The sequence below is a fragment of the Anolis carolinensis genome, chromosome 5 (genome assembly GCF_035594765.1).
Source record: "Anolis carolinensis isolate JA03-04 chromosome 5, rAnoCar3.1.pri, whole genome shotgun sequence".
Classification (NCBI taxonomy): Eukaryota; Metazoa; Chordata; class Lepidosauria; order Squamata; family Dactyloidae; genus Anolis; species Anolis carolinensis.
Window position 1 is genome coordinate 25,853,684 of NC_085845.1, and position 14,687 is coordinate 25,868,370.

Genomic DNA, 14,687 nt, shown 5'->3' on the forward strand with positions numbered 1-14,687 from the left:
ATTAAAGTATCCATAAAATTATGATACCAGGCAACTACCTAAATTGGGACATTCTGTTCTCTTGGCCCTTACGATTACAAAGTACAGTATATGAATTCCTCAGTACTTAAAAAATATGAAAAGAGAGTTTTATGAAATGTGTATGAAGGAAGCTGATACCTGCAATACTATTGCGGGGCATGTTGGAAAAAGCATTTATGACAGAACCCCAAGGGGTCTCTCCTGCCAGCGGTTTTTGACCCACCCCACAACAGGAGCAAGTGCGCACATCGTTTCCCAGTGCCCCCATCTGCAGTACATTGAAAATCTTTCAAATGGGGCACTGAGAGACTGAAAAGTTTTGGGAGAGGGGTGATGGCATCACCAAATGTAACTGAGTTATGTCTGGCAATGTAGGATATTAGCCAACATTTTTTTTACTTGTACTTAGACTGCATTTCTAAAAGCACTAATTAGGAAGTAAGTTTTATTGGAATACAGTGAGATTCGCTTCTGAATAAAGATGCTTAGTGTTCTTGTTAATATAGAGGATGGGGCATAAAAATCTCCCACATAAATAAATAATGAACTAATCTATCTAGAAATAATTGTATATATTTATATATCTGAAAGTATGTAAAACAGCTTTGTTTAAATGGATTTTAAAAATTGTATCAGACAAAATCATTTTGTAAGGGTGCAGTATTAAATTGGCATGCAGAATTGTCCTCAACTCCGACTTGATATCCCCAGTGCCACTGAATGCTTATGAGCCTTGGCATTTGCTGAATGGATGCTCTTACTGCTGCCACATTTTCTGGAGTTCTAATGGTTCTAGGTCTGCCAGAGATTTTCTTTCCAGTGTGGATCCAGTTGCCAAAAGATTAGAAATCTATAGCAAAATCATTTTCAAATCTGGTGCAGCTATATTTTTACCGAGTGTAAAGCATGTACCAAGCACTCTTCGTGTAGTAATCACAGAACAGTTGTTCTCATAATATGCTTAAACAACAAAGCTCTGATGTTCACTGGTCCAACTCATGATGGGTATTGAACACAATCTAACCTATCTAATAAGATCTATGCCCACACAATGCTCCCTAGAAATATGGGAGATCTTTATGCCCCACCCTATAACATATGACCTAAGACCATATACTCAGCAACCAAGGAGAATTCTTGCGAGCATATGGATATGACTAGGATTCCCCATGAAGCTTAATATTTTCTAAATTTCCCTTGTTCTCAGGCAGAGGTATATCCTCTGTGGTCAAAAGAGTGTTAAGGGGCTCTTTAGTTTACTTAAAGAACAGGTTGCTTCTTTTTAAATACTGAAATAATGTCTAATTCCTCCCCATCCTCCCAGGTGAACTCTCTCATCTCAAACTTCAGGACACAGAAAGCATCTGTGACAGCGGCGTAGAGATCTCCCTCCGCAAACTGAGCTTTACATGTTCGGATTCTTTCACCAGCAAGTCACCAGTAACGCTTAAGAAACTGTCCACAGGATATGGACCAGATAATGTGCTGCAAAGCAAAATCGAGGCCACCTAAGAGGCTATGACAAGTTCTTGGTAAAGAACAGGAGTTTATGATCCAAACCAAGTGTGCACTAGAAGAGCTCTTTGAAGAGCACATCCACGGGACCATTCAGTCATTACTAGGTGGATCCCAATAAAGAGGAAAGATTCAAGAATTGATCAAATTAACGTTGCCTTAAGATAAAGAGCTTATGAAAAAGCAATTAACTACTTTCATGATATTCAGTGAAAGTTTAGACATTGACTGTGGGACAAAGCTGTGAAGCATAATAACCAAATTAGAAACAGTGACCAAGATAAATACTTCAGCCACAAACAATAATGTATATTTCAGTAACTGTATTTAAAACTGGAGGCTATAAAGTAATTCAGCTTTCAGAGTGTGTCCTCATACTTTTACCACATTTGCACTGTAAATATTTCAGTTTTGATAAATTGCTCTGGTGAAAAAAAGTGCCTTTTCAATGCTTGCTTTTTTATTTTACTTTTATAATAAAATACAAAATGAAGACGATTTCCAGTGTTTTTCTTTTCTTTTCTGAAACATACATCATATCAGAGCTTTCCAATAATTGCTCCCATTAGAATGTAACAAGAATTGTTCTAAAGACAGAAGTAAACCAACTACACCATGAGGTATTTTCCCCTTACCAGGACACCTGAGAAAAACAAGAAGCTACATTCTTGCATAATTTTTTCAGATTACAACCAAAAGTGATAGATGTTTGCAGTATCTCTTTTCTAAAAGGATAGTTTGAAACAAACCTATTTCTACTTGTATGTCCGTGTCTAACTAGACAGCATCTAGCACATTTTTGGCTGAGGTGCTCCCAAGTAGTGGAAGACACCTGTTTGTTGCAACACATGATTATCCTTCTCAAGAAACTCTCCAATTAGCATGCATGTTGTGTTTGGTCATTTCATAGCCAATCATCATTGGCTGGTATCTTGTTCATTAACTGCAATGTTGCATGCCTGACATATTACATGGTAATTATACTAATTTACTTTTACAGTTGTTGCATCATCCCCAAAACAAAAAGAGTTCCCCAAAACCTGTCCATTCAGCCACACAGCCCTGCCCCTCACCAAAAAAGAAATTTAAAGGTGCTGGAGAGCAGGGCAGAGTGCTGATAGGTTAATCATTAGGGGATGTAGCTACAGAAACTTGGCTACATCATCATAGCTCTGCCTCCCAATGCAGGATCTCGGCCACAGGGCTTACATTTGCCAGTGTTACTGCTATGGCAGATGTCTCGGAGGAAAACCCTATTTTAGAAAACAAAAGGAAACGGGTTAATCTTTCTAATGATACAGATTCCATTGAATAGCTATCTTGGCCTTCAGCAAGGCACTGTTTTGGATTGGCAAGGAAACCACAGGCAGGATTGTACACATTTTTGGGACCTTAAGGCATCCTTTAAAAAGGGGAAGACAGGGATGGAAATGAGCCTATAAGAGGAGATACTCCCATTGCCATATTTCCCTCTCTTTCTCCAGTCTGTCTTCAACATCCATCTTCTAAACAGTGTTTTAAGGTGCCAGACTTAGAAATTCTGACTTGAAAGCCTTTCTTCTAATAATTTTGTTGACTTATTAAAAAGCAAGACACTCTTTTTATAACCATCATCACTTGAATCCTGACCACTTTCTTATCCTCTTTTGATACATAGACACCAGGCCCAATCTATAAAGTATTAGTGGTACCCGGAGTTCTGTAATCCTTATACAACCTTTCTGACATGTTACAAATGTCACTACTCCACACAGGCAGAAGGGGCAGTATTTCAAATGTAATGGAGGTCTTTTAATTACTATATATACTTGAGTATAAGCCGACCCGAATATAAGCCGAGGCACCTAATTTTACCACAAAAAAACTGGGAAAATTTATTGACAAATGTGTAAGACAAGCATGGGAAATGCAGCAGTTTTCCTGTAATTTGGACACTATTTGTGTGTGCATTAGTTCAGACCCCTGGTTTGTTTCAGCAGCAGCATACCATCAGAAATATACATTTTGATTCTGGCATACCAAAAAAATAGAAGTAAATAGCTCCCCAAAGCACACAATATACTCCATTTCATTGTTCTCATAAGGCTTTTTTTAGCATACATGTTTATCTGATGTGAAACAGACTCGCTTTAAAGATGTATAGATCTTTTCCTGGTTTCAGGCCACTGAAGAGAGGGATCCCACATGGGTAACGTGCTGTCTTAAGAACAATGTTTAATGGTCCTGTTTCATGTATTGATGCTGAATTACATCCCTGCAAAAGCTTCCTGTTTTTAATGGTCTTCCTTTCTGCTGCTGCAAAGATTCCTCAGGAAATGTCTGTCAGTGATGTTAAGCTGAGTGACTTTTCCAGCTCCTTGGCACTAATGGTCTCCCAGGGATAAAACAATATGACTTTTTGTTTCTCTGTGAGAAGGAAACCATTGTCACTGAATCTTCCTCGGATGTTCCCAGCATCCAACCAAACAAAGGGAGCAATAGCTGTTGCCTCTAGGAGAAGACGAAAGTGATCTCCTCCTTGGGAAACGGAAACCTGAAAGGGGGAAAAATTGTTCTATTATCATTGCATGTATTGCCATTTCTGCTACTTATGTATAATTGTTATGGAATTTATTATGTATAATATACATTTTACTATGTATTCATTCTCACAAAAAGGGGATCTATCAGTATACTACTGTCATTTGTATCTGCTAGGGTATGGTATTAAAATCTATACATGTTAAGGTCCCTTTGAAAACAATGCCATAGTAAAATGTTGTCCCTTATAAGAAATGGCAAAATCAAGGTTTTGGAAAATTGTTTTTGGGATTTTTTTTCAAACTGTGGATGGTTGAAGCCGTGGATGCAGAATCCACGGATACAGAGGGGCAACTGTATTAAATGTCCTCCCATGTACTACCCAGTTGATGAAATGGCAAAAATACTCAGCGATCTGTACTGCTTCCTGTCACCAAGGTATAACCCCAGATTTTCACAGGAAAAGAATTAAGGCGAATAAATGTGTAGCAGACATCTTATGTCGTGTCCACCTGCCCCACTATTGTCAAGCATTCTTCAATTTTCCAAAAGATAATTTTATCCAAGTTCTTTTAAATGTAGCTGCCATGATCTAACCCAATGGTTCCCAACCTTTGGTCCTCCAGGTATTTTGGACTTCAGCTCTGTCAATTTCTAACAGCTGGTAAGCTGACTGAGATTTCTGCTTTATTGTGGATCATCCCTGCTGGCTCTATTGTCCCTATTAATTATTTCTTATAGTTTAGCACTAAAACAAAATAGAAAATTTCCCATCATCCTCCAAGAGAACAAGTTACTAAAGAAGCTGGATAATTCCTCTTAGGATGTTGTGGAGAAAAGGAGGAATACAAATTTGCAGGGTCATGCATATACTCTTGACATTTTGAAAAATAAAATCCAAAACTCTGTAACAAGAAAACTTCAGTTCTCACGTAAAATGGGCCTCTGTTCCATGTAGCACTGGGCAACTTTTCAAATAATACACAATTACTTCTACTAATAAGGGCAGGATGCAAGAAACTATGCAAGCCAATCACCTTTACCTAGATGACAAAAGGTGATCTCCCTAAGGAACAAAAATTGGATTTACAAAGGAAAAGCAAAATCACAGCAAATTTTTGTATCCAGTACCAATCCTGAGTATTTCTCATTACTAAAGAAAAAAACCCACACTGCTACTTACATGAAGTTGTGGATTTTTTAGTCCCACCGCATCCTTTGGAGAGGACAAAAAGTAGTGATTGCTTGGATTGCAGAGCTGGTCTTGGCCCTCAAGGGAAAAGGTGACGACGCAGCTTTTCCTGGTACAGTTTCCGCATCTTTTCAGAAGCTCATTGACTGGCTCCTTATAGATGGGTGCAGCACTCCTGGCCTTAACAACCACACCTTCTTTAGCCAAGGTACATGTGGGCTCCATCCCACTCCAATCATACAGAATGACCTGTAGAGCACATTAAGGAATCAAGGCAGCAAAACAGATTGTGAAGGCCTGCTTTTTAGTAATGAAACTCATACACTCAACTGTTTACATTTCCGCCCCGTTAAAATCAGTGGCGTTTTAAATACACTAAACCTCAGCAGGATCACGGTCATTATCAAAAGAACAGCAGTGCATCTTAAAATTCACCAGACGCATTATAAAACCTCCCATATGAGAGAGACTACAGGTATCTAAGACAAGGGGGACTGTTTGTTTAATATTACGGTTGGCTTAGGATGAATAGTGGGGAAAAGATCCCAGCCAAGATTCTGCTGCAAAAATGCAAGAGGGCTTCTGATCTTTTTTGTTCCTGCATTTTTATTTTTAATCAGACAATTTTTTGTTCTTTCACTTTTTCAAAAAGGGAGGCTTTAGCGGTATTAGCTTGGTAGTGGCAACAAAGATTGGGCCACTGCCATTCTTCCTTGCCAGAGAAGAAAGGGAGGAAAATGGCAGCCAGGGAGTCTGTTGCCATGATACAAGTTTTTCAAAAAGCAGCAGGGATAACTGTAGAAGAAATGAGTGTATGGAGGCAAGAAGCTTCCATACACTCACCTCCCAGCTAAATCAATAGTAGCTGGTGGATGAAGGAGTGGAACCACAAAAATGGGTGGAGAGCAATACCTTCTCAGTTCAATCCATAAGCCAGCCCAACTGGATGACTAACTTACTTTGTTGCCCTTTCCAAATCCATTCCAATCATGAAGCACTTACTCTGAGGGTCACCTTGTGATCTGAGTGAAGATCTGAGACACCATATATGTAGAGGACATCTTCATCTTCCTGTGCCACAGGCAATAATGGGGCGAAGAAATGCTGGGCAAAGTAATGGAGCATTTTCCACTTGCCGCCATATTCTGAGGTTTCCAAAAGGGAAAAAATGTTAACCCAGCTTGCCTTATTTCTTTTGCAGAGTCAAAGGATGGTGTAACATTATTGTAACAAAATAGCCAATTGTAGGAATGGGTCCTAATTTGGACGTCTGGGCTTTCCCAAATGATTCTCCAAAGACTTCGTTATTGGGAGTAAGAACTTTAAACTTGAATACGCTAGTGGTTTTGTTCCCCACCATTTTCTTTTGCTCCTGCCCATCATTTAAAAACACTCCACAGAAACTTCTCTTAAATCATATTTGGCTCTTGGGATAAAACAGGGGTCACACTTTTGCCTTATCGAGGTGATATCACACACTCCCGATATATAAGATGTTGTAGGTTATGTTAAGAGGTCTCACAATGGATATGATGAAATGTGCTATACAGAGACATCTGTATATACATTCAACTGATGTTATAATTTCTCTCAAAGGCAGATGGCAGGATTGCTGAAACTGAAGCTGTGGAAGTGCTGTATTTCAAGCCATGGTGTTTCAGAATAAGAGGTAATGTATTGAACAGCGAAAAAAAAGCCATATTCCTGGTTTTTAAGAAAGCCATGAAGCTCTTCTCACTAAAGGACAGCACTAGAGCATCCATCTTTCTTCACTGTGGGACCAGCATTAAAATAATCGGACCATGCATGAAGGCCTTACTTCCTTCTGTCCATAACATAATCATGTGCCTACGAGTGGTTATTATGTCTAATAGCTGCTGGTTTCAGTTCAGTAGATGATGTAAGAGCTAGGTGTGATGTGAGCAAAAGAATAATCGCTTCCAAAAAATGAATTATGACAAGGCAACATTATGTGTAACAGGGGATATTTAAAAACAATACCGGCTGCTATTTGCAGATTCCTCAAAATAAATGTTGAACAGTGACTACAAGTCATTGATTCAAAAGCTGCTACTCAAAACATCAGTGGGAATTATAAAGCAAGCAGTGAGAGGGAACAGGCACCAGATTAGCTCAGACTCCCAGCCATTTGGCTTCTCTCCCCCTAAATCTGTTCTCTGTGCTAGCAATCCCATTGGGCCATAATATAACATCTTGCAACAACTGGTGCCTGCATTTGTTTATTTTGACGTTTCTTTGTTCTTCTCCATTCCTTTTGTCTTGTTATATTATTTTTCTATTAGATTCTAAACCAAAACTGTACCCTTGGAAGCAAGACTTGAGTATGTTGGCACAAAGGGGGCACGTGTGAAACAGCATCTTTTTACTAAGCAGGTGGTTCCAAGCCATTAAACCCCTTTCAGAAGAAGCCTGGGTGGCCTCTTCTATTATTCTCTTCCTGGCAGATGAAGACATTTAGGTGGATGTTTGTTGTGAAGCTAAAATAGCAGAAGCTAACACTAAGCTAGTTAAAAGGGAGGCAGGATACGCATAAAATAAAAATGCACATGCACAGACATTGAGAAAGCATGTGTTTCAAGGGAGACCAATTACTGATGATGATGCATTTACATGAGATAACATACCCAGAGAAGACCAGGAAGGACCTTGCCAGATATCATTGAGTTGCCAATACAGCGCACCCATGGTCCGTCCCTCCCCATTGACAATTTCACTTTGGCTGCGACGATAGAACTCTGTTTCGGATTTTATGCACTGCGCCTGCATAATCTTAATTCCAAAACCAAAAAATTGTTGTGGGGCAGGAGAAGGAGAGAAAGTGAGAAATTTATCAGTATCCATGAACTTCCAGAATTATAAATGTTATGAAGAATAAGTCTCCAATCAACTTTGTATGAACAACTGATCTCATGATAAAACTCATTTTGAAGTGTACCACTTCACTTTTGTAAACAAAAACTTGTATTATTTGAAAGCTTTCCAGAATAGTATGACAGGAAAGAAGACAATTTACTTGCTTTTTCACATTAATCTTACACCATGAGAATTCAAGATAATGAAACCCAAACTGTCAAAACAGCAGGGATCCTAAAAAACAAAACAAAACCCATAGTCCAGCAAGCCAAAGACTAGTATAAAAACAGAGTATAACCAATCGTAATATGTACAAGAGCATTTGGTAAAGCCGTGAGGAAAAGAGATGAAATCCCACTTGGTATCTGAGATAGAAGCCAGACTTCCAAGTGAGTATTTCTAGGGAAAGCATTTCATAATCCAACTGCCACCCGAGGAAAGGCTGCTTCAAATTCAGGCTAGAAATTTTCTTCCAAACCTCAAGTCTGCTATGCTGATGGATTGATTTGCTACTGGTTTATAAATATATACATAGCTACAAGGAATTATTTCATCCAAAATGTCCTAATGTATTTATAGCAAATGGAAATGTTTATAGTTATCAACACTACCTCTCTGGATCTCATTTTCCCTCTCACAGCCTTGCAGTGTGAATTGGGACAATGCAAGAACAGTTTATGCCTGGATTTTGAAAACTGCAGGGGGAGGATATTACACTCTGTAGCAAGTTGAGGAACATCTATCTATGTAGCAAAATCTCACCATCCTTTGGGTCCCAATCTAGTCCTCTGGGCTTCTCCAGACAGGTATACCACCACCTCCCTTACGCTGCTGTCAAAGTGGAGAATGTTCCTCCACTTCTTTTTTTCTTTTTCTAGTCCAGAAGGTTGAAATAATTCTCCAAAGACTTAATGATTGGCTGTTATAGCTTCAAGCTGAAATATGCTGGGATTTTTGGCCTCATCCACCACTGGACTGCAGCTTCCCAAGAATTTCTTTGAAATTGTATTTGGCCCTCAGGCTTAAGGAGATTCTCCACATTTGCACTATTGCAGCTTCCATTATATTAGAATACAATATTGGACTGTTGGTCTTACTAGAGATGATGTGGACACTAGTCTAATGTATCTGTCTATAGAATTTCCAGATATCAATTTTAGATGGATTTTGTAACAGATTCTCTGAAACATACAAAGACTAATCCATATTCTTCTCTTTTTTATGTGAAGGTGACCGCTAAAATCTTTCCAAATACTTACCTGAGTGAGGTAAATTGTATGTTTGAAGTTCTTGATGGGGTCTGTTTCCTGAGGAAGCTTAAAATGGAGGCCTGCCTGTAGAAGCATTTGCTCATTGCCCTCTGCATGATGTTGTCGATGCCAAGAGAAATTGCTCTCATAGGACCAGTCCTCCTCAGATGATACCTATTGTTCAAGCACAAACAAATACACCAATGCAAAAAGTCAGATCTGATGGAAGCAGCACAGCAAATAATATGTTTGCATCAAACCTGTACTTGATGCACTGATTTCCAGTGCCATTCCTTCTTTGCTGCAATTACTTCTCTTCTGTTTTTGGACATTGTTTAACTCTGCCTGAAGTACAATCTATAGGACATTATGAAGGTGACAGGAAGACTTGAGCAGACTTGAAGGGTTTACACATGATTCTCTGTGATGGCTCCTCCCCCCCCCCCCCACCCCAAATTAGATGCATGCCCCAGAGCATGGTGGAGTTTTCTCTGGAGGTTTTTAAGCAGAGGCTGGATGTCTATCTGTCAGGAATGCTTTGATTCTGTGTTCCTGGATGGCAGGGAGTTGGATTGGGTGGCCGTTGAGGTTTCTTCCAACTCTAAGTCTATGATTCTATGAATAACAGCAATGTAGAAAAACAGGGTGGTGCACTGGATGAAGCTCCCAAGTAGACTGCCAAAGGGAGCAGGAGAGACTGTAAATATACAAATAGGTGGAACCAAGGGAAATTTCCAGATGGTTTCCCACCAGTCCCACCCCAGCATTCTGGCTGCTGTCTCACACTTTTCACAAGCATGTGAATACCATGATGACCTCTGGGAAGGAGACAGAATAGTTCAATGACAACTGGAACGACCTCAGATTATGGTATTGGATTGTGTGATTTTAAATTAGTGGTTTTTAATGTTTGATATGTTTTAGTGGTTGCTATATATATATATATATATATATATATATATATATATATGTTTATTTTGTTGGATGTATGTTCATGTGGCATCGAATTGTTGCCTATAAATGTGAACCACTTTGAGTTCCCTATGGAGTGAGGGCGGGGTATAAATGTGGTAAATAAATAAAGGTTGAAATGGTCTGCCATCCAAAACAAGGCACTTTTCCAAGCTCTGCATGCACTTTGAATAGACGACAGGGAGTATGTGTGGCCTTGATATACCTGTGCCAAGGTGCTGAAGGAGGGCCAAGACTGGAAACCATACTCTGAGGCAAACCGTGCCCTGGGGTATGTGGTCCAATTCCAGCAGTCACTCTGGTAGTTGTAGTAATGAACATCTCCGTAATGGGTGTCGTAAGGATTATGGGCCAACCAGCCTTCCTTAACTGACTCGACGCCATTAGTAGGACTTGAGGGAAGAAAAGGGCGACTCTTATCCTCCTGGGTTTTACAGAACACAAGACAAGACAATGCGTGGGGCTCAGAGATAATAGAAGGTTTCTGTAAAAACCAGCTCAACAAGCTATAATTTGGAAAGTAAACACAAATGCTTAAAGACTGAACTGATGAGTCACTGCCTCTTTCTCTCCCCATGTTAGATCCTTTCTGCTTAGCTAACTCACAAATAAATATTTCTTTCCTGGAATCGGCTGCATGAAACATGCCATTCACCCCAACACTGAAAGGAAAGCAATTTCTTCAGGAAAAAAAATCCACCTCCAGATTATGAAGCTCCTAGGGGAAACATTTGGAACAACTAATTTGTTTTCATATAAGGGAAATCCAGAATAGCCTTGCTTGGTATCTCAGTAAGCAAAACTGACTACAGGAGAACTATCAATGTATTTCCAGAGAATGAATACACTGTCTGTTCAGTAAACTGCCTGACTTAGTTGCCTGCCTGGGATTACAAAAAAGTGGACAGAGGATGGGCAAGCCACAGGCGGATGGGCAGATGGACTGTGTTCTTCTTTCTGGGTCATCATTTTGTACAGCCCCGATTTTAGAATGAAACTAGCCAATGTATAATTTATGTTCTGTCACAAACAGAACAGTTGCAGTCCCTGTAAGCATTGTGACAAGATTATCAGGCAGGTATGTTCTCCCCAATTAGCATCTTATTTATGTTTATTTGACAGACAAGTGTGGATTCAAAAGAGTGCATCACTTGGAAGACTAAACTAAGCCAGGTAAAAATAAGGCCATCACCAGCACATCACATTTGCCAAGACAGATTGTGAATTAATTCTACAGTGAAAGCCTTCAACTCCTACGTGTCTAACTGTATAATTGATCATCTCAAATAATTATTAGCAATTATTAGCAGTAGTTACATTTCAAGCTGATGTTCTTCAAGAACAGAAGTCTCTATCTCTGCTGCCCTTCAAATGAACTAAAAATCCTACAGGTGTGGCCATTGGTCAGCCTAGTTAGGGCTTTTGGGGATTGAAATTCGAATAATCTGAAGGGTACCAGGTTGAGGAAGATTGCAGGAAAGCGAGAAAAAGAGGTATGACCTCCAAAAGACTCACAGTAGATTGAAATTAAATGGGCAAAGATCTATTCAGAACTTGGAAATATTACTTCAGTAGATTACAATTCTCAGAATTCTGCATCAGCATGTTCCTAATTCTGGATGAGAGACTCCAGGAATGTAAAAAGATTATATTTACAAGCACCTGGTCTATCATGAAATTCCTTGCAACATTTTTGTCCCCCTTCTTAAATGCTTGGAAAAGTAAGCCATTCATTTTTCTTGAACAGCACAAACTACAACCAGGGAATTTATCAGCCTCACTTTCCCCAAAGAAGATCTTAATTTAATGTAAAAGGTAATCAAAAAAGGGAAAACATTTGAACAGACGCACTACAAAGGAATCACAGACGTAAAGGGAAAGTGGAAAATAAAAGTATAGCCAGGGCTTATTTGAGCCCATCAGTGAAGGCTCAAAGAGAGCAGATGTTTCCAGATTTTTACATAGTGCATTTTTAATGTTCAGGATGTGCCAGCACCATATGCAAACTATCTACCCCCTTCCAAACACAAATAGAAAATCAGCCATTCAGCAAAACTTAAAGCCCTCTAACAAGCCCACACTTTTCTTCATATTGGGGAAATCAGTACTTACAGCAAGAACAATTTCTCGGATATTCTTGACATAAAGTGTGACATAATCCTTCACATAAATGCTCATTTTTGCATGTGGAATGGAGAACCAGTTGGCTGCAATAGCTGCTTCGTTTTCATTGTTCCCGCTCCACACAATAATAGATGGGTGAGATTTTAGCCGCTTCATCTGAAAAAGAAATGTCTTTCACTTCAAAGAAAAGTTATATGCATGTAAAAAGAAAAAAAAATGCACAGTCAGAAATCACTAACGGGTAACCTTTCTGCTTGCTCTTTGCTATCCTACTGTCTGGAGACAGGCACCTTTTATTCCAACATGCTTTTGCGAGCTTTCGGCAGCAAAGTTTTTTATAAAGTGCTATGCTGCTTTCTAACTGCTTTTTCCTTTTTTGATTTTAATGTACATTTGAAGTTGTTTTAATGTTACAGCTTGTGTAATTCTACCACACTCACTAACTTTTTAAGGCTTTTTATCTATAATGTATTTATTTTAATATTGTCATGCATTTTGAGCTCTGGTTCTGAAGAAAAAAGTAGGATATAAACAAAGCTCATCACTATCCTAATTAGTATCATGAGACTTTTAAAAGAGTGTAATTTTACTAATTATTTTGGTGTGTCTGAAGATCAGATTTGAGTTTAAAATATTGGCCTTTAAGCATCACTTTCTAAACAACCTAGAGATTAAGAAACCAGTTCTATGTGCTGCTAGAAAATCAGTCTTTAGTTCAGTCATCCTTGGCCTGGTACTCTTTAAACGGGATGGGATTACAAATCTCATCATCCCCAGACAGAATGACAATGTAGCACCAGGTTGGAGGAGGTTACGGTAAAGAATGTATTATTTCTTTTGGATAAAATTTTTCGAATCTCCTGACTCTCTTAGCCCACTATGATACAGCAAATCATATTTGATATTAACCCGCTAAAGTTTTATTAATACAGTAGAAATTTCAAAACCCAAAACAATATTTTAGGATAAAGCTCCAATAAGCAATCTATATATATAAAAGGGTAATGAAATTTTGGCCTAGGACAAAACAACAAAATTACACATCCCAGAAAAACTAAACTTGGCAGCACAACCCCTCATCCATGCCTCTACGTTCATACAACAAAAAGCTCCAGCTACTCCAGAAAACAGCCAGGCTTTGAGACTGCAAGGCTATTCATTGCTATTCCAGCTGGCTAACAAAGGATTCCCATAAGCCACAGCAACGCGTGGCCGGGCAAAGCTAGTATATTATAATCTTGAACATTTGGGGCAGAAGGGCAAAAAAAGGCAAAATCATTTGGGTGTGCAGTTGATCATTCCTTTCAGATCCTGAAGGGAGTGACAAAACAAGGAGCATTTCATATAATATACAGGAACAAAATTCTGAAAGACCCTGTCCCTAGTGTACTGCATCCATTTTGAACAAGTATACTTCCATGATGCACAATTTCAAATATAATTGCGTAGGCATTACACTTTCTAGGTTTCTGATGTACATGTCAAACGTTCCCACCTAAAGTCACAAAGTGACCTTAGGACTGGTAAGAAATGGAAAGACTGGCATTTTCCAGATCTGTACTTGGAAGAGAAAAAAGAAAAGGGAGTTTTCCTTGAACCAGCTGATAAAAAGCCCTGCTGACTCAAGGCAGAGAGGCAAAAGTAAGGGGGCAAAGGCTTCAAACTTGCTTCTGGTAAGGATAACTTCAAAGTCCTTAAAGAATTTCAAGTTTGGCTTATCAGTCACAAGAAGGAGCTCTCTCTTCCCCTGCCTGAGCCATGCTAACTTGTTCTGATGGAATAGCTTCAAAACCTAAAACTCAACCATGATCCAATATTATGGCCTGGCTCTGTGAGATGCCACGCGAAGGAGAAAGCTAATAGGATTAGACAAGACAAAAGAAAGACAAGGTTGCAACTGGCAGGGATGAGGGAACTCTCCTCCACACCAACCCATGCAGATGTATTCCTTTCTGGAGAAATGTGTCAGTAATAAAGTAGATTTGGATCACACCATTTCTCACTCAGTATTTCTCACCTCTTGTACTCCTTCTCTCTCTCCGTCCCTATCCCTACCCCTTACCTCTTTAGCTGCAGTTTTCTTTTCTCTTCTTGCCCCAGTGGACTCCCTTCTTTGGTCCTCCCTCCACCAACCCACCAGTTAGACTCTCATTGCACATGAGTGGATCCCTTTAAAAAACTTCTGCAGAGCTACAACATACAGGGAAAGATTAAGGGCT

The 14,687-nt window shown here is 39.3% G+C and overlaps 2 protein-coding genes across 8 annotated transcripts in view; one reads left to right on the forward strand and one right to left on the reverse strand.

Annotated features, from left to right (window-relative positions):
- The window catches only part of nfkb1 (nuclear factor kappa B subunit 1), a 64,449-nt gene extending 62,415 nt beyond the window's left edge, over nt 1–2,034 (forward strand). For all 3 annotated transcript variants that reach the window (XM_062982411.1, XM_062982412.1, XM_062982413.1), the window contains one exon: nt 1,346–2,034. In XM_062982411.1, coding sequence (XP_062838481.1) covers nt 1,346–1,533 — 188 coding nt within the window. In that variant the 3' untranslated portion in view covers nt 1,534–2,034. The remainder of the gene's footprint in view (nt 1–1,345) is intronic.
- Nucleotides 1,975–14,687, reverse strand: part of manba (mannosidase beta) — a 71,823-nt gene continuing 59,110 nt past the window's right edge. For all 5 annotated transcript variants that reach the window (XM_062982417.1, XM_062982416.1, XM_062982415.1 and 2 more), the window contains 7 exons: nt 12,457–12,624; nt 10,550–10,768; nt 9,382–9,546; nt 7,894–8,038; nt 6,251–6,393; nt 5,240–5,497; nt 1,975–4,069 (listed from right to left, as the gene is read on the reverse strand). In XM_062982417.1, coding sequence (XP_062838487.1) covers nt 3,845–4,069; nt 5,240–5,497; nt 6,251–6,393; nt 7,894–8,038; nt 9,382–9,546; nt 10,550–10,768; nt 12,457–12,624 — 1,323 coding nt within the window. In that variant the 3' untranslated portion in view covers nt 1,975–3,844. The remainder of the gene's footprint in view (nt 4,070–5,239; nt 5,498–6,250; nt 6,394–7,893; nt 8,039–9,381; nt 9,547–10,549; nt 10,769–12,456; nt 12,625–14,687) is intronic.